Source organism: Schistocerca serialis, chromosome 3 (assembly GCF_023864345.2).
Source record: "Schistocerca serialis cubense isolate TAMUIC-IGC-003099 chromosome 3, iqSchSeri2.2, whole genome shotgun sequence".
Taxonomy (NCBI): Eukaryota; Metazoa; Arthropoda; class Insecta; order Orthoptera; family Acrididae; genus Schistocerca; species Schistocerca serialis.
In genome coordinates, this window is record NC_064640.1 from 267,942,573 (window position 1) to 267,964,115 (window position 21,543).

General features: G+C 37.6%; 1 protein-coding gene across 3 annotated transcripts in view; it reads left to right on the forward strand.

The window, feature by feature from the left end:
- Positions 1 to 21,543, forward strand: part of LOC126470045 (protein SET) — a 61,884-nt gene that overhangs the window by 18,058 nt on the left and 22,283 nt on the right. For all 3 annotated transcript variants that reach the window (XM_050097542.1, XM_050097543.1, XM_050097541.1), the window contains exon 5: positions 11,679 to 11,770. In XM_050097542.1, coding sequence (XP_049953499.1) covers positions 11,679 to 11,770 — 92 coding nt within the window. The remainder of the gene's footprint in view (positions 1 to 11,678; positions 11,771 to 21,543) is intronic.

Sequence of the window (21,543 nt, forward strand, 5' to 3'; positions counted from 1 at the left end):
ACACTGTTATGCTTAAAATATTGACTGATGATGTAGCAGTAGCTGTGATTTATAATGAAAGCAGGTTCTCAATAACTGATTGCCTTAATCAGTTGGTTCTGCTATTCAATTATCAATTTATTATTGTGTAGAAGTTGCAGTTTTTGATATCAACTCCCAAGTCTAATAAAACAATATTAAAACCACTTGTAAATACTCTTGCAAAATATATAAAAACAAGTACTGTGTGTTATTAAAAGATTATGTATTTTGTATTGTTTTTAATAGTCATCTCTACAATGTTTAATGTCACACACACACACACACACACACACACACACACACACACACATTCAAAGTAGTCTGAGTAAAAGAAGAGAAATGCAATATGCTTTTTGTAAACATTTTTTATGCATCTTCGTAATGCTAAGCACTCTGAGACATTGCGGTCTCCAGTGAAATAATTTGCTAAGTATAATAAACAGTTTTTTTATCTTATGAGACAGTGTGTCAGTGCTTACTAAAAACTTCAACATCATTTAACATTAGTTAAGGATATCTCATTATTTACTGTTAGTGTTGGTTTCAAAAAGTAGATGTGTTCATCACTGTGTGCAAGTATCTGAGGAAAACAAGAGTTTTCTGTTCAGCAACTGCACCTGCTAAGGAAGGAATGTAATAGTTAGGGACCTCTGTGTCTAATACTGATACGACATGTTGCCTGCTGCTGAAAACTGATCTGAGTCAGTGTGGCACATTTGTCTATTTAGAAAATCATTGTAGTAACATCCAAATGTTAGCTGCTCATATGTGAAGAGTTATACAACCAGCTATGAGAGTGCTGAAAGTGGGTGGGAAGATTCACAAATAAACTAACTACATTTAGAGAACATTTTCTTGGTGAAGCTGCCAAGCCAACAGGGTCAAACATTCCACTCTTTGATTTAATATGTATGTAGTTTCACAATTCACTGGGCAATTTCAAGGCTTTATTTTACCCTTTCTTTATAGATTTTTCAAAATATCTGTAATTAGTTGAAATTTCTTCACTTTGCCATTTGTATGATCAAGATCAAGGAACTGTGTGGTGGTGAGGTATGTGTTAAGCAGTACTGTAATTGAAAGACCATTGTTGCAGGTGTCTTTATACATGTGTTGTGAACACATTTGGGGTATTGTCTGCACTGAAAGTGTCTGAGCCAGTGAGACATGCCTCTCCTGTTGAAGTCCATGTAGCCATTGATGGGAATGAGTGAGTGGACTCTTTAACAGAAAATTTCAGTGTTGATTGTTTAACAAGTCTTTGTAGTGAAATAATTTGATGCGAGAGAAAGAAATCCCGTTGCTGCATTTCCTGTCCACCAGGTTGGAGAAGCCATCATATGTGATAGTAAAAAGCTACATATAATCAATTTTAGTTTGAATGATAATCAGTTATATGATACCCCAGGCTGTATTCTACTTTTTATAGTGACAGTTGCCTGCCCATTTCCAATGCCCATATTTAGTTAGTGGTGACTATTTGGCCCTACAGTGTTTCAGATTTATATTGCATAGTGATTATATACTGGAGGGTGAGGGGCATGGTGTTGGCAACAGCAGAGATTGGGATCTTTGTAGCAAAGTGCTCGTATTCAAATGCATCTCTAGATAGAAACTGGTTAATCAGATATTGTGTTTATGCACATCTGTACAAATCAGCTCTATGACTAGCTGTTAGTTTTTTGTGTTGTGTATGATGAATTTTCTACAAAATAAAATACACAGTCTGCAGGGCTCTAATAAAAAAAGAACACTAATCTGTATAAAAATTAATCTTTGGTTCAGAGTTAGTTGGTAATGAAGTATTGCCTACTGCCTGACTGAAAGATAGTGGGACCCCACCTTCAAATGTTGTATATAAGTGCATAATGGAGAACAAAAAATGCTTTGTTTCTGCGAGTATACTTGAATGTTAAAGCATGTGTGTATTGAAGCAGCCTTTCTTAAAGACATGGTCAAGAGAGAAAGCTTACAGTAAAGTTACATCCAGCTCATGTTTGTTGTATATATACAAGGTAACCGAGCGTTATACACAAATTTCCAATACAAAATTTATTCTCGCTTCTGAAGTCTGTGATAGATTCTTCTGAAACTTGGTGGCATAGGACTCATTCAGTGCTAAAATCTGGAATTAGGAGTCGGAATTAAAATTACATTAGGGAAAGACAGATAAAGCTAATGGTACATAACAGGTGATGGAGAAAAATCTAAAGCAGTAAATGGAATGAAGGTTACAGTCTGTCAAATGCAAGTGCTACCAGCACTCTGTTGTACACTATTTAATTATATAATGAAATCGGTTGTTATGTACATCTTTTATTTGTTAATAAAATTTCAAATGTATGCATGTAGGAAGGAGATGTTTTTTAAAAAATAACTGCTTTCTTCTGGAGTGCTGATAATTCATCCATGATCATGGCTTTTGCTGTTGTGCTGCAACAAAATACAGTTGCCAAAAATTAAAACAAAGAAATATTTCAGGTATACATTATTCTCAAATATTGCTTCTCCCTTTCTCTTTCTTTCATTTTAAAGTGTGATCACTTCCTACCTCTCTATGAAGTGTGCTGTTACATATTCATTCCTGTTACAAGAGGTTATTGCCCTTGCACCAATCATATTTACTAATTGAGTATTATATGTGTAATAGAACAGATTTCCTCGTAATCTGTATAAAAGGACATAGCACTTTCATAAAAACAAGAACATTATCCCAACCAAGTATTTAAGCATTCACTCATCATATCACACACACATTACTTATATTGTAATAGTTTGTATCAAATTCATGTCAATACTGTGCTCTTAGTTATCACTGTGTATGCACCATGTGTGACATTTGACAACCAAATATCTTAAGACTGTGCCGGGTACTCTGAACCGAAGATCGTATGTGTTATGTCAGAGACAAGTGGTTAGTGAAATTCAGTAATCAAATGTTGAGTGATCAAATTATATACATAAAATTTAAGAGTTTCATGTCTTTAACTAAGTGAAATGAGGGAGAAGGATCTTTATATTCATTACAGTGCACGAATTTTGTGAAACTAGTAGCACTAATGACATGCTACATCTTTTTATACAGATTGAGGAACACTGCTTCGGTATGTATGTAACACGAAACAGTAAATATAGTGAACACAAGTGTCCTCTGAAAGGGAATGAATATTCACTGATACACTTCATAATGCATCTTATCCAGAGGACTTCAACAAATATGATTTATTTTGTGATATTTTCAATCTGTTCTCAACACGGGTGCTATGTACACTGTTAATAGAGAAACTGCACTTGTCTTTCTGAAAAATATCATGCAGAAGTGATTCTCTGTACTTTCAGACTCATACTTGTCATTGTTTTGAGAGGCAGGGGTGAATTATGAACAGCAGATTAAAGCTGAAAAAATTGCAGGAAAGTTGGAAATTAAGGAGTTGGTTCTAGGATAAACTGAAGTAGATGCTGAAAGTTTAAAAGTGAACATGTGTGATGACTGCTAGAGGGAAAGAAATAAAACATTAGATGAGATGGTAGCTTTGAGTGATGATACAGTGAAGTTAGCAGATAGTCGAATAGGCAAAAAGAGAAGGCCTAGCAGAAAGCCTTTGATAACATGAGGTATTGAACATTATTGACAAAATGAGTCTATATAAAGAAGCAACAAATGAAGCAGCCAAAAACGAAAACAAACATCTGAAAAATCAGATTGACAGAACGTGCAGAATGGCAAACCATGACTGGCTAGAGAAGAAATGCAAAGCTGTTGAAGCATGCATGACCATAGGACAGACTGATGCCACATAGAGGAAAATTAAACAAATAAATGAAAATGATAGAATCCAGGTGGCAACCCAGTGCAAAGTAAAGAAAGGAAAGTTGAAAGATAGAAGGGGTGTATAGAAGAGCTATACTAAGGAATCAAACTTGAAGACTAAACCATGGGAAGGGAAGAGGGAATAGATAAAAATGTGAAGGGAGAAATGATACTGTGTGAAGAATTTGCTACAGCAATGGAAGATGTAATTTCATCATTCATAAGATTTTCTTAGAATTATTAGGATCTTCAGGAGGACTGACCATGACAAAACTGTTCCACCTAGTATGGAAGATAAGAGAGAGATCAAGAAGTATGTAATAATCAAAGTTCCATGGAAGGCAGTGGCTAACAGGTGTTACTTACAGAAGACTGGCAGATCCCAACCTCAGGGAAGACCTTTTTGTGTTCTAGAGAAATGAAGGAACACAAGGCAATACAGACTGTACAACTTCTCTTAGGGGAGAGATTTTTAAAAAGCAAACCTTCATTTATAATTTTTATAAGCAAACTGCAACAGTGAATGAAAAGGTCCAGGGAGCCATATAGTTTCATTTGATTAATGCACCTGTACGTGGGTTTCAGGCAGGAGCCCCATTTCATTCGATACTGAGGTGCTATTCCAGTACAGTTGTAGAGCCTCTGCAATTATGTCAAGAGTTTAGGGGCATAACAAAGTGGGCTTGAGGGGTGAATGGGAATTTGGATAGAGGAGGGAGGCACGCTATTGTAGTATGTGCAGTTGTGCAAAGCCTCTGTGGAAGGGTGGCATAGTGGTTAGCGCATCTCTCATGTGAGCGTGAGACCCAGGATTGAATCCCGGCCTTGGTACAAATTTTCATTCGTTGCTTTAGTCTGCATATATACATTATAGATGTTAGAAGCTTGTCATGGTCTCTGGAACTATATAGTTTCACTTCATTTATAGCATTATTAGATTATTAAAAAGCTTTAGACGCTGTTAACTGGAATACGCAATTCGAAATTCTGAAGTTACCGGGGGAAAACTACAGGGAGGGAAAGGTCACCTGCAACTTGTATGGAAACTGGACTGCAGTTTTAAGAGTTGAAAGACTAGAAAGGGAGGCAGTAGTTGAGGAAGGAGTGAGAGTTTTGTAGTCTATCACCAGTGTTCTTCAATATGGCACATTGAGCAAACAGTAAAGAAAGCAAACGAGAAATAACTAGCGATGACGGTAGTAAAGGGGATATAAAATACATATTGGGAATAACAAGAAAAGTATTTTTGAAAAATACAGATTTGGTAACATTGAATACATAAATTACAATGTATTGTCCACTGCTATTATTGATTTCAACTTGACGTGTTCAAGCAGTCTAAAAGAACGAGAGAAATTGTGTGGCACTACTTAGTCATTTTAATTTGCAACTATTTATCGTAGAACATATAAGAGAAACACATGTTGTTTTAGGGTGGATAAAAGTTCGGAATATAATCGCCATAAAAAGACAGTGATAGACTTCCTTGTGATCCACAAGTTACATACAAAATCCATCAGATGCGATAATAAATATTAGTGGAGATAGACCCTTCAGTTGACAGCTGTAAACTTGCACAGTATAGGCTGGTGTATGTAGACACTCCTACACATATGAGCAGCCCCTTTTTAATGTTTATGTAAGTGTAATGGTATATTCAGTTCATTACTTACAGCACATTGATAAAATAACTGCAGAACTAGAAGCATTGCATTTAAAGGTAGAGCCTGTTATATTAATTAATTCCATGTTCTATAATTTTTGTTAAAATAATGTGGAGAAAATAAAGTTACGGGCCACTTCTGCATGACTTGTTGGTTTGAAAGACTAAATGCTGACCATTTACAGATCATTGGCTTCAGTTTAAGAAAATTAGCTTCTTAGTTTTTGACGTAGCTCATAATTAACATTTACAACCAGGTATTTTTTCCCCAAATTATTTGTTTCCGTAGAAGACATTCTACTACTTTTAGATAAAAACTTGACTGTAGAGTATGAATTAATGTTTCTTTCACCTGCAACAGCTTCATGCCAGATGCTCGGCATATTTAGCAACCAACACTTGATAATGAATAATCAATATACTCCAGTCACAAGTGCCTAGAAAAGCATAAATGTTCAAGAATGGCTCTGTGACTAGGTATGCAAGAAAAATTGTCTATGACTTAACAGGAGAACTGAAAAAAATGATTATACTACTCTTGTTCATTAAGAATGCTACAGTAAAACTCCTTTTCAGTGACTCGCTGAGGACCCAAATATTTCTTCCATCTCTAGGAGTTTTCCTTAATTGGTGGGTTTTCCTAGTTACATGGAGGGAGTGACTCAGAATCATATTTAATTACAAACTCGCCAGTAATCGGCTACAGATTTAAGTACAGTATTACTTGAGTACAGTATTATTGCACCTAGGAGAGAGAGCAATTCAGTCAGCTTATCTTGAGTTTTTATTGTGATATTTCAAGATGACATGCTTAACCACTTGATTGTACAAGCACAACTGTCTTGAAATCATTCACAGTGTGATGCGCTTTTCTTAGTCACCACCATAATTGTTTCCTGTTATTTATTTGTTCTGTCCTTCCTGTGTATTATCTTGACTGAAAGTGTCACTCCAGTTTTTTGACGTTTCTTAGAATTGACTCACTCACATTAACTCTTTCGCTGCTACAGATGTGTTCTTCACATTCCGTGCCGAGGCGGGTTTGTTATGTCTGTACTGCTCGCCTCATGCTGGTGCCTATGCTGAGAGATGGTGTTCTGGCCAATATGAAACACCTACTATCCAATTTTTGTTTAAATTATTAGAGGAAAATACTCGATTTTCGCACACCTTACTATCTGATATTGTTACTCGGTAAAGAACTGAATTACTTTTCGTTATATGCTATAGTTACTGTGCTGCATCAAATCAAGTAAAAAATTGTAAGATATTGTAAAGATTTTGCAGAGATAAAAGCACATTACTTAAACTTTGCATATTGGTTGGTTTTAGCTCATATATTGCAGTAAATGAAATGTAGGTAAGATATCAAAATTTTATTTAAAATTGAGAGTAGATGGGTATCTTGATTTGTACTACAGTATAGGGTTTTATATCTGAAGGACAGTCGCATGCGATGTGCCCAATCACATCTTTTCACATTGTGAATGATTTGGTCATAACAATCATCATAGCGCATAAATGATTGAAGACTGCATGTAAGGAGGCATATATGTTGTGTGATAAGTACTCAGAACTTTTTTTATTCGCCTAGGTATGGAAGTAACTTGTCTGCAGCAGTAAGAGGTCAGTGGCTCAGAACACATTCAGACGTCCATAGCACTGTAGGAAAATGCGCACATAAACATGTTCACAGCACTTAGGGAATGGCGTAGGAGGATGTGTGTGCACATCAGGCAGCAGTGAAAGGGTTAAAAGAAGAATAGTAGTTCCTGACAGTGTCAGTTCCTTGCACAGCAGTTACACAAACAGTCACCTCCTCCTCCATCATTGTCAACTCGCTGTGTTCTTCCACTACAATTTCTGTCATTCATCTTTATTGTGGATGTCAGAATGTAATCATCATAAGGAAAAAAGTCCTGGAATGTCACATTTTCAGAAACATTTGTGATGCTAGTCCATTCTTCTTCTGGAACAACACCAACTTCAACAGCAGCTGATGTACCACAACCAGCCTTTGTGAAAAAATTTACCAAAATATGTTGTTATGCACTATTCCAGGAAGCAACAAACATATGCATAGTGTGTAGAATGTCGAGTCTCATCACTTCCTCCTCTCAAGCTATGTAATTGACTTCGAGACAACTGCTGCTCAGTTTCTGTATGTAAGAGAGAGTTTTATGCCCAGGTCCAGAACTGCAGATAGGTGTGCAGTTTGGTAGATGTGTTGTTTACATTCCTCAGAAATGGTGTTCCCTTTGGCTGTGCAGGGCATCGGTTGATAATAAGCACTATTTTTCCTGCCTGCTGCACCCATCTTAGCATTTAAATGCCTGAAAAATCTTGTGAAGATTTCAGATGTTTTCTAGGCATTGCTGTTGTACTAATAAGCATAAGGTAGTGTTTCTATGTTTTTAAAACATATAAGAGATTTAAAGTTCCCTGCATCAGTGGAGGCAATTTCTCACTTCCATCACTATTTACCAACAATATAGTAGTCATTCATTCATTGCAAATTTCTCCACTTTGTACTTCATTTTCTAAGATCCACAAATGTACTCAGACTTATTCACCAACCTAATAAATTGTAAAAGATGCCAGTTTCATCTGTGTTATAAATGCTGTGGGCCCACAATCGTGTATTAATTATTTCTTCCAATGATTTGCACTTTCTACGTCCACTCTCTCCACTTACACTCTGAAATCAGAGACTGAACACCCCCCCCCCCCCCCCCCCCCTTAAAAACTATCCAACCATCCATTTGACATACTGAGCAATTTCCTAATTGTTCTGTTGCTATGTGTTTCCACTTATAGGAATGCTGCAACTTCATTCTTTGTAATCTTTTTAAAATAATTGTTTGTTGCTAAATGTTGACATCTGAATGTTCTTCCTGTTGCAGAGGAATCTCTAGCTCCAACATTTAATAAGACTTTCTTGTTTTTGAGAATGCCTCACAATGAAGACAGTGCCAAACACTTCTTCACAATGTCAAAAAAAGTTTTATGTTGCAATTGTCTTCGATGTTGTGGATGATTGTCAGCTTTTGATGAATCATAAGCTATCTGTGTTCGCAGGTCATAACTCCACAAAAGTGCAACTGATAAATTCAACAGTAAAATGACAACACTATGTGTCTCACACTTTGTAACACAGTAACTGTGATGTCAGTTCGTTTCACTAGGTTAGCATTGTAGGCAAGACGGAAATTGATTTTTTTCCTGATCTCCCCTCGATGACTCTAGATATGTATAAACCAAAAGAATCAATTACCATACACTGCTGTTACACATACAAAAGATGTGTGAAACTGAAAGAAATCGGAAACACTCGGACATGTTATCAATTGTGTAAAAACTGGATTTTAATCTGCAGAGTGTTTCACATTATGTTTTTAATTAAAGCAGGGTTCATTAAAAGCAGGGTGGAATAATGTTATTAGAGGTTTGCTGGGACCGGCAGAAATATTCGATAAATGCGGGACTTCTATAAAAGTGCTTTTGTTAATTTGGGGATTTACTGCAGTTGGACTTTTATTTTTCCAGATTCCAGCTTCAATTTCCTTCAGCACATTTTGAATACATTCATTACGTTGGCCTTCGGCACTTCATTCTAGATATTGTGTTTTCTTTTCATTTCAGTTTTTATGTAGTTTGAGTTCCTTTACCTCTCACTATCTGAAAAGTTCAGGACTGAAATTCCTCATGCTTCACAATAAATTTAATTTTCAAATTCATATTGCTTTGCTCTAAAATAATTGTGTAACCACTCTCATAAAACCATTGCTGTTGCCACTAGCATATAGTTTGTAATGTAATATTCATTTTCCTACATACTAATATTGTGTGTATGTCGAGTTCATTTGTGTAGTCATTCTCTGCAGGAAGCACGAAACTATTTGTTTTATAAATAAAATCACCTTTTGTTTCTGGACTGTAATATTTTATTTATTTAATTATTTTTCTACTTGAAGGCACCTTCAGTGGGATATAGAATGATAGTTTTATTTTGAAATGTGTTATTTTTACATTATGAAACGGCTCACATCGGGTTTTTTATGTAAATAAGTAATTACTTAGTTTGTTGGCATTTGTGTTTCCTCTCATCTAGTCTGGAGGTTCCACTACTACTTCATTTCTGAAACATAAGCACATTCTTATATTCTGGACAAATTTTTCGCTGTTCACCATGTTACCGCCACAAAAATAAAGGTAAACATGGTGAACAGTGTGAAGAAACAATTCGGAATATAAAAATATGTGTATGTTTTGGAAATCAAGTGGTGGTGCGACCTCCAGACTAGACGAGAGGAAACGCAGATGCCAACAGACTGTAAGTAATTACTTATTTACATAAAAAATGCGTTGTGAACTTTTTGATACTCTATATTAACACACATCAAAATGAGACTGTATTGTTCTAGGTCCCACAGAAGATGTCTTAGAGTAAAGCAAAAAGGTGAAATGTGCCTGGGAGGAATAAATTACAGTGTACCAAGAAAAGGTGGTTTTATGTACAAAACAAATATATTGTCTTGATGTGTTTGATGGTAATGTCTGCAGTAATTGTTGCCAAACCATTGTGGATTTTGAACCTTACTTCCTGTTGGTATATTCTGTTCAGTATTTTTTTCTGTGCTTAATTTATTATTTTCGAGAAAGTTGTGTGTGCTATTATTAAATGCTTCTTGTTTTGGCACTTGAGTCTACAGATTACTTAAATCAAGGGATGTCAAACATGCTCTTACAGGAATCTGTAATTATGTCCGTAACTTTTTCATAATGTTTCTGATTTTTCTTGGGATAACGTGTCAGAGTAAATACAGGATTTTAAAGATATTTAATTCAGTCTGTTGTTCATTTTATTATAAAGACATTCCAAATTATCTGTTAGTGTGCTGATGGGGTTTTGTGCTGTGTTAATATTTTCATTGGTATGTGAAGGTTCATGACTTAATCATATAGCTTAATTAGGGCCGTGCGGTCTGAGGCATCTCGTCACGATTTGTGCAGCTCTCTCTGTTGGAGGTTTGAGTCCTCCCTTGTGTGTGTGTGTGTGTGTGTGTGTGTGTGTGTGTGTGTGTGTGTGTGTGTGTGTGTGTGTGTGTGTGTGTGTGTTGCCCTTAGCATAAGTTAGTTCAATTAGTGTGTAAGCCTTACGTGTCAAATTTTCCTGTTCGTCAGTGGTATCATCATCTTAATAGGTGAGGTCTCATATGTGCACTGAGGTGCTTCTAAACTCTCAGTTGATTAAAGTTACAGGCTTTCAAAGTTTTCGTTAATCATCTGAGTATTTGTGCTTCATTTATATTATTCTGTTTTAATTGCTCTTAAGAGGGGGTAGGACGTCAAACGGGCTGACTTGGAGCAAGAGGGGCACCACAGGACATTTTAATTTCCACTGTCTATACTTTTACAAATAAATTCATATAAGGAAGGATTCAGGATTCACACTCATAGCAGTGGAAGTTCAGAAACATAACAATTATTATTATTATTATTATTATTATTATTATTTTTTTTTTTACATGTGAAATTTCACCATTTTTTGATTTACTATTGGCTGCATTTGTTGCTATAGGTACATTTTTCTGCATAAGTAAGAGATTCTTCAGTGATTTTTGGACAGCATACAAACCATACTTACAAGTGAAAGAGACTCTAGAATTGATTTAATTTATGAAATATTGAATGAGCTGTTGCATTTTAAACTTCATGTTCAGAAAAAACTCAAATTTTATAGTTAATAGATTTGGTAAATTTTGCTGCCCATGTGGCATCCTACCTCCCCTTAAAATCACTTTTATAATGCTCACTCTAGCTTAATTTTTCATGTATATACAGTTTTCAGCGTTCAGTACATCATCAAAATTGGTAACTATATGTTTAATATGGAAAATCAATTAACAAACTCCTGGAAACTGAACAGAAATTACAGGTTAACTCACTAGGAAAAAACACCTAAAATTTTAAATGGAGATTTCTGTGTATTACTGGATAGTTCCTAGCCAAATAATGCTTGTTGTGTTAGGGTCTCCCCCTGCCCCCCCTCCCCCCTCCCTTGCTTCATACTCTGGCAGAGACCTTTGATAATTCTTGCAAAACATAATTTTGAGTGCTCTGTGATGTAGTTTTATTGCTAGCACTGATATATATATACAAATGAACTTTCTTGGTTGGCAGGTTATAAAGGACGATATGTGGCCAAATCCTTTGCAGTATTACTTGGTTCCAGATATTGAAGTTGAAAACGGTGTTGAGGGTGAAGATGGCAGGTAATTTTTTGTGTGTTGCTTTGTTAACATTTAAAATGGACTGTTCTCTTTCAGTGGTAAAGAACACTTAAATTTTGATATTCTAAGAATTTGAATTTTAGAAAGTAGTTCCACCCTTACACAATTATAATATTTATAATGTCATTGGGGTCTGCAATATTGCTATTGCAAAAATATTACAATTATCAGCATTATTTGGAACTTAAGTTTAAAATCAAAGTTTGTGGTGTTTTCTTTTGACAGTACAGGAAAAGTTGAGGTACTACTGTAAATAAAATCAGTTTCATTCATTACAAACATTTTTAAATAGTGTAAACTTGGCCATAAACTGGATACAAAAGCTAAATGGTTGATTGCTGTTCAATGGATCATTTTTTTTGATAAATAGTAATGATTTGGAGTGAGTCAACTGTTTTTATATTTTGAATAAAGATGTATGAATGTTAGTTAATTGTTCCTACCCATCACTTTTACACATTACAGTAAAAGAAATTCTTGTATGGAATAGGAGGAGTTGTGAGAGAACTTCCTGCTTTGCTGTCTAAGTGAAGAAAAATTTTAGGTCCAGCATTGCGCACCCCTTTTTGTGCTACAGGTTGCTTTTGAGCAGTGAAGATGCTCTTTCTTAAAGATGAGTGACCTGAGAAAATTATTTTTTATGACTATATGTCAGCTTATAGATTTCTCTCCCCAATATTTGCAGTGATTCAAAGTGAAATGCAGCTGAACTAACTAGTTTTAAGAGTTCCAAAATGTGCTTTCTCCAGTTAAGACTCTCATCAATATGGACACTTAAAAATTCTGAAGTTTCCACTCTGTTTATTATTTCATTACCATCTGTTACAGTTATCACTGATATAGTACTGCCAGATGTGCAGAACTGAATATGTTGTCTGTTTGAAACTGATCATTTGCAAAAAAACATGACTTTTCTGATACTTTGAAGAACATTGTTTACCGTATTATCTGTTGCTGTACACATGCTTGGATTGATTATGCTATGTTATCAGCAAAGGAACTAGTTCAGCTTATTGTATATTCAGGGTGTATACACCCCGGGACAACCGGAAAATCTGGGAAAAACCAGAGAATTTTTTGATCCGGGAAAAACTCTGGAATTTTTCAAAATTCTGAGAATTTTTCATTGTTTTAGTTCTGAGTTAAATTTTTGTAGTTTTGACTGGTAAGAACTGATACTGTAAAAAAGAATATTACTGTATCCTGCTACTGGACAATAATACTGTAGCAATAAAACATAAACGAGAACCAAAAATCAAAATGAAACTTAAGTTACAGAAGAAATGTGCCATTTACAACAATAAAACACTGTGCACACACAAGTGTCTGGCAACAGCAAAATATGTCAAAGGCCTTAGGACGAAGACCATGCAATACTTCGCGACAATAAACTACTGTCTATGAAAGTGATGTCAAAACTGTTTTACATTAGGTTAATTTGGGCAGTTGCCAGCGGGCCCATGCGCATGCGCAGCTGAGTCACATATGAGCAGTACCTTCTCTCGCTTTTGGCTACTCAAAGTGTGGCTGTTAGCTATATCGGCAGTAGCAACAGGCAGCCAGATGCTAACAAGAAAAATTTTTCTGGCGGGCCCTAGCTGCCAGTTCCATGTATGCGCAGAGTTGTAGTGGGGAGAGGGTAGTCTCCACGTGACCCGTGTTTACGTTTAGTGAGTACACTGTTTCCTCTTCGTTTCTTCATTTACAGCTTCCACATCAAATGGAAACAAAATGGATTTCTGTGTCTGGGAGCTATCACTTGAATTAAAATCCATTCATAAAATTCCAGAAGGCAAAAATATTTTATTAGTTCCAGTTTTCTGATATTATTTTATTTCCGCGTTTTTGGTACTCAAACATTGTTTACTTTGCAGAACAATGAAGTTAATTTTTGTAGGTTTTCTAAAGAAATTTAGCTTTAATTAATCTTTGCTGCTGAGGCAATCAATTTATTTGAAACGAAGTGTTTCATTCCACAGTATTGGCTAGTTCCAATTGTTCGCTGAATTTCAAGTGCACATTTTCATCTTCTGGGATGTATGGCATTACGCCATTATAAAGAGCCAAACATGAGATAGTTGTTGTTGTTGTTGTCTTCAGTCCCGAGACTGGTTTGACGCAGCTCCCCATGCTACTCTATCCCGTGCAAGCTTCATCTCCCAGTACTTACTGCAACCTACATCCTTCTGAATCTGCTTAGTGGATTCACCTCTTGGTCTCCCTCTACGATTTTTACTCTCCTCGCTGCCCTCCAGTGCGAAATTTGTGATCCCTTGATGCCTCAGAACACGTCCTACCAACAGGTCCCTTCTTCTTGTCAAGTTGTGCCACAAACTCCTCTTCTCCCCAATTCTATTCAATACCTCCTCATTAGTTATGTGATCTACCCATCTAATCTTCAGCATTCTTCTGTAGCAACACATTTCGAAAGATTCTATTCTCTTTTTGTCTAAGCTATTTATCATCCATGTTTCACTTCCATACATGGCTACACTCCATACAAATACTTTCAGAAGTGACTTCCTGATACTTAAATCTATACTCGATGTTATCAAATTTCTCTTCTTCAGAAACTCTTTCCTTGCCATTGCCAGTCTACATTATATATCCTCTCTACTTCGAACATCATCAGTTATTTTGCTCCCCAAATAGCAAAACTCATTTACTACATTAATTGTCTCATTTCCTAATCTAATTCCCTCAGCATAACCTGACTTTATTCCACTACATTCCATTATCCTTGTTTTGCTTTTGTTGATGTTCATCTTATATCCTCCTTTCAAGGCACTGTCCATTCCATTCAACTGCTCTTCCAAGTCCTTTGCTGTCTCTGACAGAATTTCAATGTCATCGGCGAACCTCAAAGTTTTTATTTCTTCTCCATGGATTTGAATACCTACTCTGAATTTTTCTTTTGTTTCCTGTACTGCTTGCTCAATATACAGATTGAATAACATCGGGGAGAGGCAGCAACCCTGTCTCACTCCCTTCCCAACCACTGCTTCCCTTTCATGTCCCTCGACTCTTATAACTGCCATCTAGTTTCTGTACAAATTGTAAATAGCCTTTCGCTCCCCGTATTTTACCCCTGCCACCTTTAGAATTTGAAAGAGAGTATTCCAGTCAACATTGTCAAAAGCTTTCTCTAAGTCCACAAATGCTAGAAACGTAGGTTTACCTTTCCTTAATCTTTCTTCTAAGATAAGTCGTAAGGTCAGTATTGTCTCAAGTGTTCCAACATTTCTATGGATTCCAAACTGATCTCCCCCCAAGGTCAGCTTCTACCAGTTTTTCCATTCATCTGTAAAGAATTCGTGTTAGTATTTTGCAGCTGTGACTTATTAATCTGATAGTTCGGTAATTTTCACATCTGTCAACACCTGCTTTCTTTGGGATTGGAATTATTATATTCTTCTTTAAATGTGAGGGTATTTCGCCTGTCTTGCTCACCAGATGGTAGAGTTTTGGCATGACTGGCTCTCCCAAGGCCGTCAGTAGTTCTAATGGAATGTTGTCTACTCCCGGGGCCTTGTTTCAACTCAGGTCTTTCAGTGCTCTGTCAAACTCTTCACGCAGTATTGTATCTCCCATTCCATCTTCATCTACATCCTCTTTCATTTCCATAATATTGTCCTCAAGTACATTGCACTTGTATAGACCCTCTATATACTCCTTTCACCTGTCTGCTTTCCCTTCTTTGCTTAGAACTGGGTTTCCATCTGAGCTCTTGATATTCATGCCAAGTGGTTCTCTTTTCTCCAAAGGTCTCTTTAATTTTCCTGTAGGCAGGATCTATCTGTCCCCTAGTGAGCTATGCCTTTACATCCTTACATTTTTCCTCTAGCCATCCCTGCTTAGCTATTTTGCACTTCCGGTCGATCTCATTTTTTAGACGTTTGTATTCCTTTTTGCCTGCTTCATTTACTGCATTTTTATGTTTTCTCCTGTCATCAATTAAATTCAATATTTCTTCTGTTACCCAAGGATTTCTACTAGCCCTCGTCTTTTTACCTACTTGATCCTCTGCTGCCTTCACTACTTCATCCCTCAGAGCTACCCATTCTTCTTCTACTGTATTTCTTTCCCCCATTCCTGTCAATTGTTCCCTTATGCTCTCCCTGAAACTCTTTACAACCTCTGGTTTAGTCAGTTTATCCAGGTCCCATCTCCTTAAATTCTCACCTTTTTGCAGTTTCTTCAGTTTTAATCTACCGTTCATAACCAATAGATTGTGGTCAGAGTCCACATCTGCCCCTGGAAATGTCTTACAATTTAAAACCTGGTTCCTAAATCTCTGTCTTACCATTATATAATCTATCTGATAACTTCTAGTATCTCCAGGATTCTTCTATGTACAGTACCGGTACTTCAAGAAAATGTACATCCCAAAAACGACACTGAAAAGCTTAATATCAGGTTGGGGCCTTCTTCATTGTGAATTAGGAGATACGAATGTGCACTTCAAGCCGATTTACACAATTCAGTACGTTTTACAAACTTAATGATGCTCTTAGAGTATCCTCTGATGTCCTGTTTCTGATGTAATGTAAGATATATTCATGCTTTATACTTACGAACATACGAGTGTCATATGCTATCGTAGTTGTGCAAGCGCAGTAACACATGTTTTCTGGCACTCTCTGGTAACTGCTGAAACGAACCTATTTCAAACAGTCTTGGGGAAAATATTACGAATAGTGGTTTGAAAAGCATTACTTTCAAAGTAAATTTCCTTTTACGCAAGTTGAATTATATTACATGTGAGAATGTGGGATGAATTTCTTAAATCACAGAGCGTTTTACTGTCGTCTAAAACTTAACACTTTGAGGACCAGCCACTTCGAAGAATTTTGAGCACAGATGACTGGACATTTATCTCATTATTTTAAATTTTACGTGCACTCTTTTGATGTATCCTAAACTGTACCACATGCAGAAAAAGATCAATATTCATGTGAAAGCTTAGCTTCCTTGTAGCTTATTAATCTTTGAGACCATATTATATGTGAAAGCCTAGCCTTTGTTGTAGCTACACTCTGTATATTAATGTAAACCATTAACTTTTCCTCTTTGTGTGTTCGCACTACGTAAGTGACCTTGCTGCTATTGGCTGACTACAACACATGTCCTATGCCCTGAATATCTACTCTCATCGACTGGCAAGATCATGTGACATGAGCTATGATTGGCTTATGACAGGGCATTGTAATCTCGATTTCAATACTCTGGAAAGTAGTGTGCTGTGTTCGGTGGAATTCGAATCAAAGGTCTTTCCAAAACTTTTTCCCATAATAAAGTGCCGGGAAATTCTGCGCTGGCGTATAAAACATTAACCATTTAAAGGATTGATATGTTTTACAGTTCTGAGGGAAAATCTATGGAAAACCTACTGTCACTTAACACAGGAAAAGTGTGTTTCCACCTGGGAAAAAGTACATTTTTTAACTGGGATATGCGGGGATATTATTAACCATTTTGGAAAGAAAAACTGTTGAAATTTTTGCAGAAGCATATATTAGAGTTCAAAAGCTTTGACTATGGAGAGTTGAAACTATTTGTTCTTTTCTGTTATATCTTCAGTTACATATTTCCCCCAAAACCACTGAGGTTTAGTCTTCAGGCAAATAGAGTGGCAACCTTTTAAACTTGCTGTCTAAACATTTAAGAAAAAATACTTGCTGATTTTTGCCAAAATTAGATGCTACTTTATAAAGTCCCTAATGATAAGTTAATCTTAAATCCCCGTACACAGTCAGTCGTTCTGATTTGGTTATTTGTGAAATCCTTCAGCTTCTTCATACGAATGCCACAATGGTTCCTTCAGTAAGAGTGTAGCCAGTCCCTTTCCTCAGCCACCTATGATATATTTCATGCTGTGGTTGTAATGACGTTACTATGCACAAAACATGAAAAATATTTCTTCCTTTCCTGCCTTGCTTTGTATATCTTAAGGTAAAATAGTGCGCAGTATTTTAGTTTAAAAAAAAGTACTGAGTTAAATATACCTATATATAAGAGGGGCTTTCAGTAAGTAATGCAACACATTTTTTTTCCTCTGCCAGTGTCGACTAAAAAAATGCTGGATTTGTTGTGAGACATCATGGAATATTCCCACTTCAATCCCTATTGATTTGATTTGATTGATTTTATCAGGGAACACACAAACAGCATTGGTCAAGCCCGCTGCTTGCCCCACCGAAACAGAGTTTATTGTGTAGTATCGTTCCTTGTGTCTGTAGTAAAGCCAACCAATGCCCTTGAACAGTGCAAGAAGACCCTTTACTAGTGCTTTTCTAAACACAATTTCTTCAAGTCTGGTTGACCTGAATATTCCGTGCCTGTTAATCTCCAATGCCTTGCATTTGAAGATTAAATATGATGCAGTTTCCTTGCTCCCACCTCACATCCTGCATTTGGGGTCTTCTTCTATTATCCCCATTGTATGTAGGTGTCTTTTGAAGTTCCCATGTCCTGTCAATAGTCCAACCATGAGTTTCATTTCTCTCCTGTTCAAGCCCAGGATTGAGAGGCTTCTCTTAGAACATGGCTTTGGCATCACCTTGCCATGTTTTTGCTTATGGACATTAGCCCAGTATTCTACATGCTGTCTCCTTGTCCAGTCTCGTAGCTTTATTTTTATCATTGTCTTGTTGATTGTCAGGACAGATCCCAGTCCAATAAATGGAGTCGTCGTCCCTATCCTGGCTAATCTATCGGCTTGCTCGTTATCACTAATCCCTGAGTGACCAGGGACCCACAATAGGTTTACCCTATTGCTTTCCCCGAGCTCCACAAGGACTTTGTGGCATTCTGCCACGATCTTTGATCTTGTTGCAGAGGCTCCCAGTGCTTTCAGGACTGCTTGGCTGTCTGAATAAATGATAATATTGTGACATTTGTAGCACCTCTGCAAATTCTCCTCCACACATACGGTGATGGCAGAAATTTCTGCTTGAAACACATTGGTCATCTTCCCGAGAGAGATTGCACTCTCCAGCCTTGGCTGCACTCCATATACCCTGGCCCCAACACATTGGTCTGTTTACAAACAGTCAGTGAAGCGGACTATGTCCCCAGTATGGTGTCTAAATTTGTTCTCCCAGAGCTCTCTACTTCCAATTACTACATAGAAAGCAGCTGGGAGTTGTTATATAGTCAGCTGGCATTTCCCCAAACATACCTATGTCTACCTCACTCAGTATTTTAGTGAGAGATCCTTGATACCCAGTGAGTTCCAGTTTCTGCCAGTCTTTAACCTGTGTTCCAGCTGCTGCCTCAATCTTTACTCATAGGTGTAATGGGGGCATGTCCAGCATGGTTTCCATCCCAGCAGTGGGTGTGCTGCTAATTCCGCCTGTAATGGCTAAGCAGGCCTATCCATTAACAAAGCTCCTTAGCAGCTATTTGCTGTTCTGCCTTTTTCCACCACACTGTAGCCCCATAAGTGATCATAGATCTTACTACCGTGGTGTATATCCAGTACATACTCTTTAGGCTTAAGCCCCAGTTTTTACCACAAGCTCTCCTAGTACTCATTGTAGTACCTTTCACCTTGGTACAGGTACTCCTTATGTGAGGGGTACATAATAGTTTCTCTTCCAGGGTTATCCCTAGATATTTCACTATCCCCTTCACTGGTAGAGTTCATCGAGAAGCTTGAGATTCCAATATGTGTGTTGGATCTGCTTCCTCGTAATAGTAACACAACAGTCTTCTTAGGACCGACCCTTAGGTCCTGTTCCTTGCACCAATTTTGCACAATGTTCAGTGCTCCTTGTGCCATAGCTCTGAGTGTACTTGAGAATTTGCCAAGTATTACTATGACAAGATCTGCGTATCCCTGTCAAAAGTACTGTCTAGAGTTTAATTCTACAAAGAGTTCATTCATCACAAGGTTCCACAGTAGAGGGGACAGGACCCCTCCTTGTGGACAGCCTCTCTGGTGGTGTTGATTACCATTTTCTCTTGCATAATGTTGACTTCTAACTTTTTACCACTAAGCATGGCCCTAATCCATCTGCAAATGGTGGTCTCAAAGCCATGTACCTGTGCTGCCTTAACCATGGATTCAAAGGTCGTGTTGCTAAAAGCCCCTTCAATGTCCAAGAAGATGCATAGGGCTATTTCCTGAAAGTGTAGTACTTTCTTCACCTTCCCAACAAGTTGGAGGAGTGCAGTTTCACACGATTTTCTTGGTTGGTGTGCATGCTGGTTTATGTGTAGAGGGACCCTAGTTAATATCCTCTCCATAACATGCACATTGACCAGTTTTTTCTAATGTTTTAAGAAGAAAGGACAGACTGATTGGTCTCATGACCTTGGCGTTGGCATGATCACTTCTCCCTGGCATTGGAATGAAGACAACCTTCACTGCCATCCAGACATTAGGAATGATTCCTGCTGCTAGGCCAACCCTAAATAACCTGCACAGGAATCTTATTAAGTTCACCCCTGCTTGTTGCAGGAGTGCTGGAAAAACTCCATCTGGTCCAGGTGACTTGAACGGTTGGAATTTTCGCACCGCCCATTGGATTTTACTATGTTCAACACATTTTCTGGCAGATTCCCAGTACTCCCTTTGAGTACCTGAAAACCGATATCTCACATGGATCTTGTCCTGGTCTATGTTGTCTGTCAGAGTACATTGAGGAAAAGGAGTCTTGTGGAGTAGATCCAGTGTTTCATGTGCTGTCCTTGTATATTCCCTTGTATTTCCGTATAAAGTTCTTCCTGTATTAGTTGGTATCCTAGTGAGGATTTTGTGAAGTCTGGCCTGAGCAGCCTACCCTCTACCTCCTTACAGAATACCTTCCAGGGCACCTGCTTTGCTTGCTTAGTTGCAAGATTGTATTTGACAAGGGCCTCCCGATTGTCTGCCCATTGTCCTTTCCTTCTCGCAAGGTTAAAAAGTCTTTGTACCTGTTTCCTCTGTGATTCAAGGTTGTTCTTCCACCAAGATGCATTCCTATTTGTGCACTTCTTGGTGATTGAACAGTTGTCATGGAGGCAGAGGTCACTGCCTCTGCTATCCCCTCAAACTCTACTGGATTGCTTATCGAAGTACTGACTTCCAATAGGCTTGAGTCGAGGTCCCTACTATATGTCTCCCAGTCCATTCTCCTGGGCTTCATATAGGAGATGGTGTGTCTAATGTCAATTTCAACCTTGAACTCCAATATATACATCTGGTCTGATGAGGATGGCTCTAAAGCCCCATGCCATTGTTTGACATAACTACCCATCAAAGTGGAACTGAAGGTTATGTCAATTATCTCTTCCCTTCTTGTATTCCTAAATGTAGGTTCTTTGCCCCTATTGAGGATCTCTTAAATTATTAGCTAGAAGAAATTCTAGAAGGTTCCCACCTCTACTGTTGGTGTCGCTGCTGTCCCACACTAAATTGTGGGCATTAGCATCGCATCCAACCAAAAGTTGGTCGCCCTGTTGTGCACAGGTTTCTGTCAGTCTCCTCACCTCCTGAGGAGGAGGAGCAGTGTCCTCGTAAGGAAGGTATGCCGAGGTCATTACAATGTAAATGTATACAGGGTTTGGGAAAGGGAGGAGGCGGTTGTTACGTATGCCTCGTGATGACAGGGTGCAGGAGGTCGAGCAGTCAGAATTAGTGTGTGGGCATCCAGGGCTGCCGTTAAATGACAAAACAGGAAATTAGGTACAGTAAAGAGAATGTATTTCAATGTACGGTGTACAAGGGGTGCACCTAGGGTTGGAAGTTACCAGGTTTAGGCCAGTCTAGG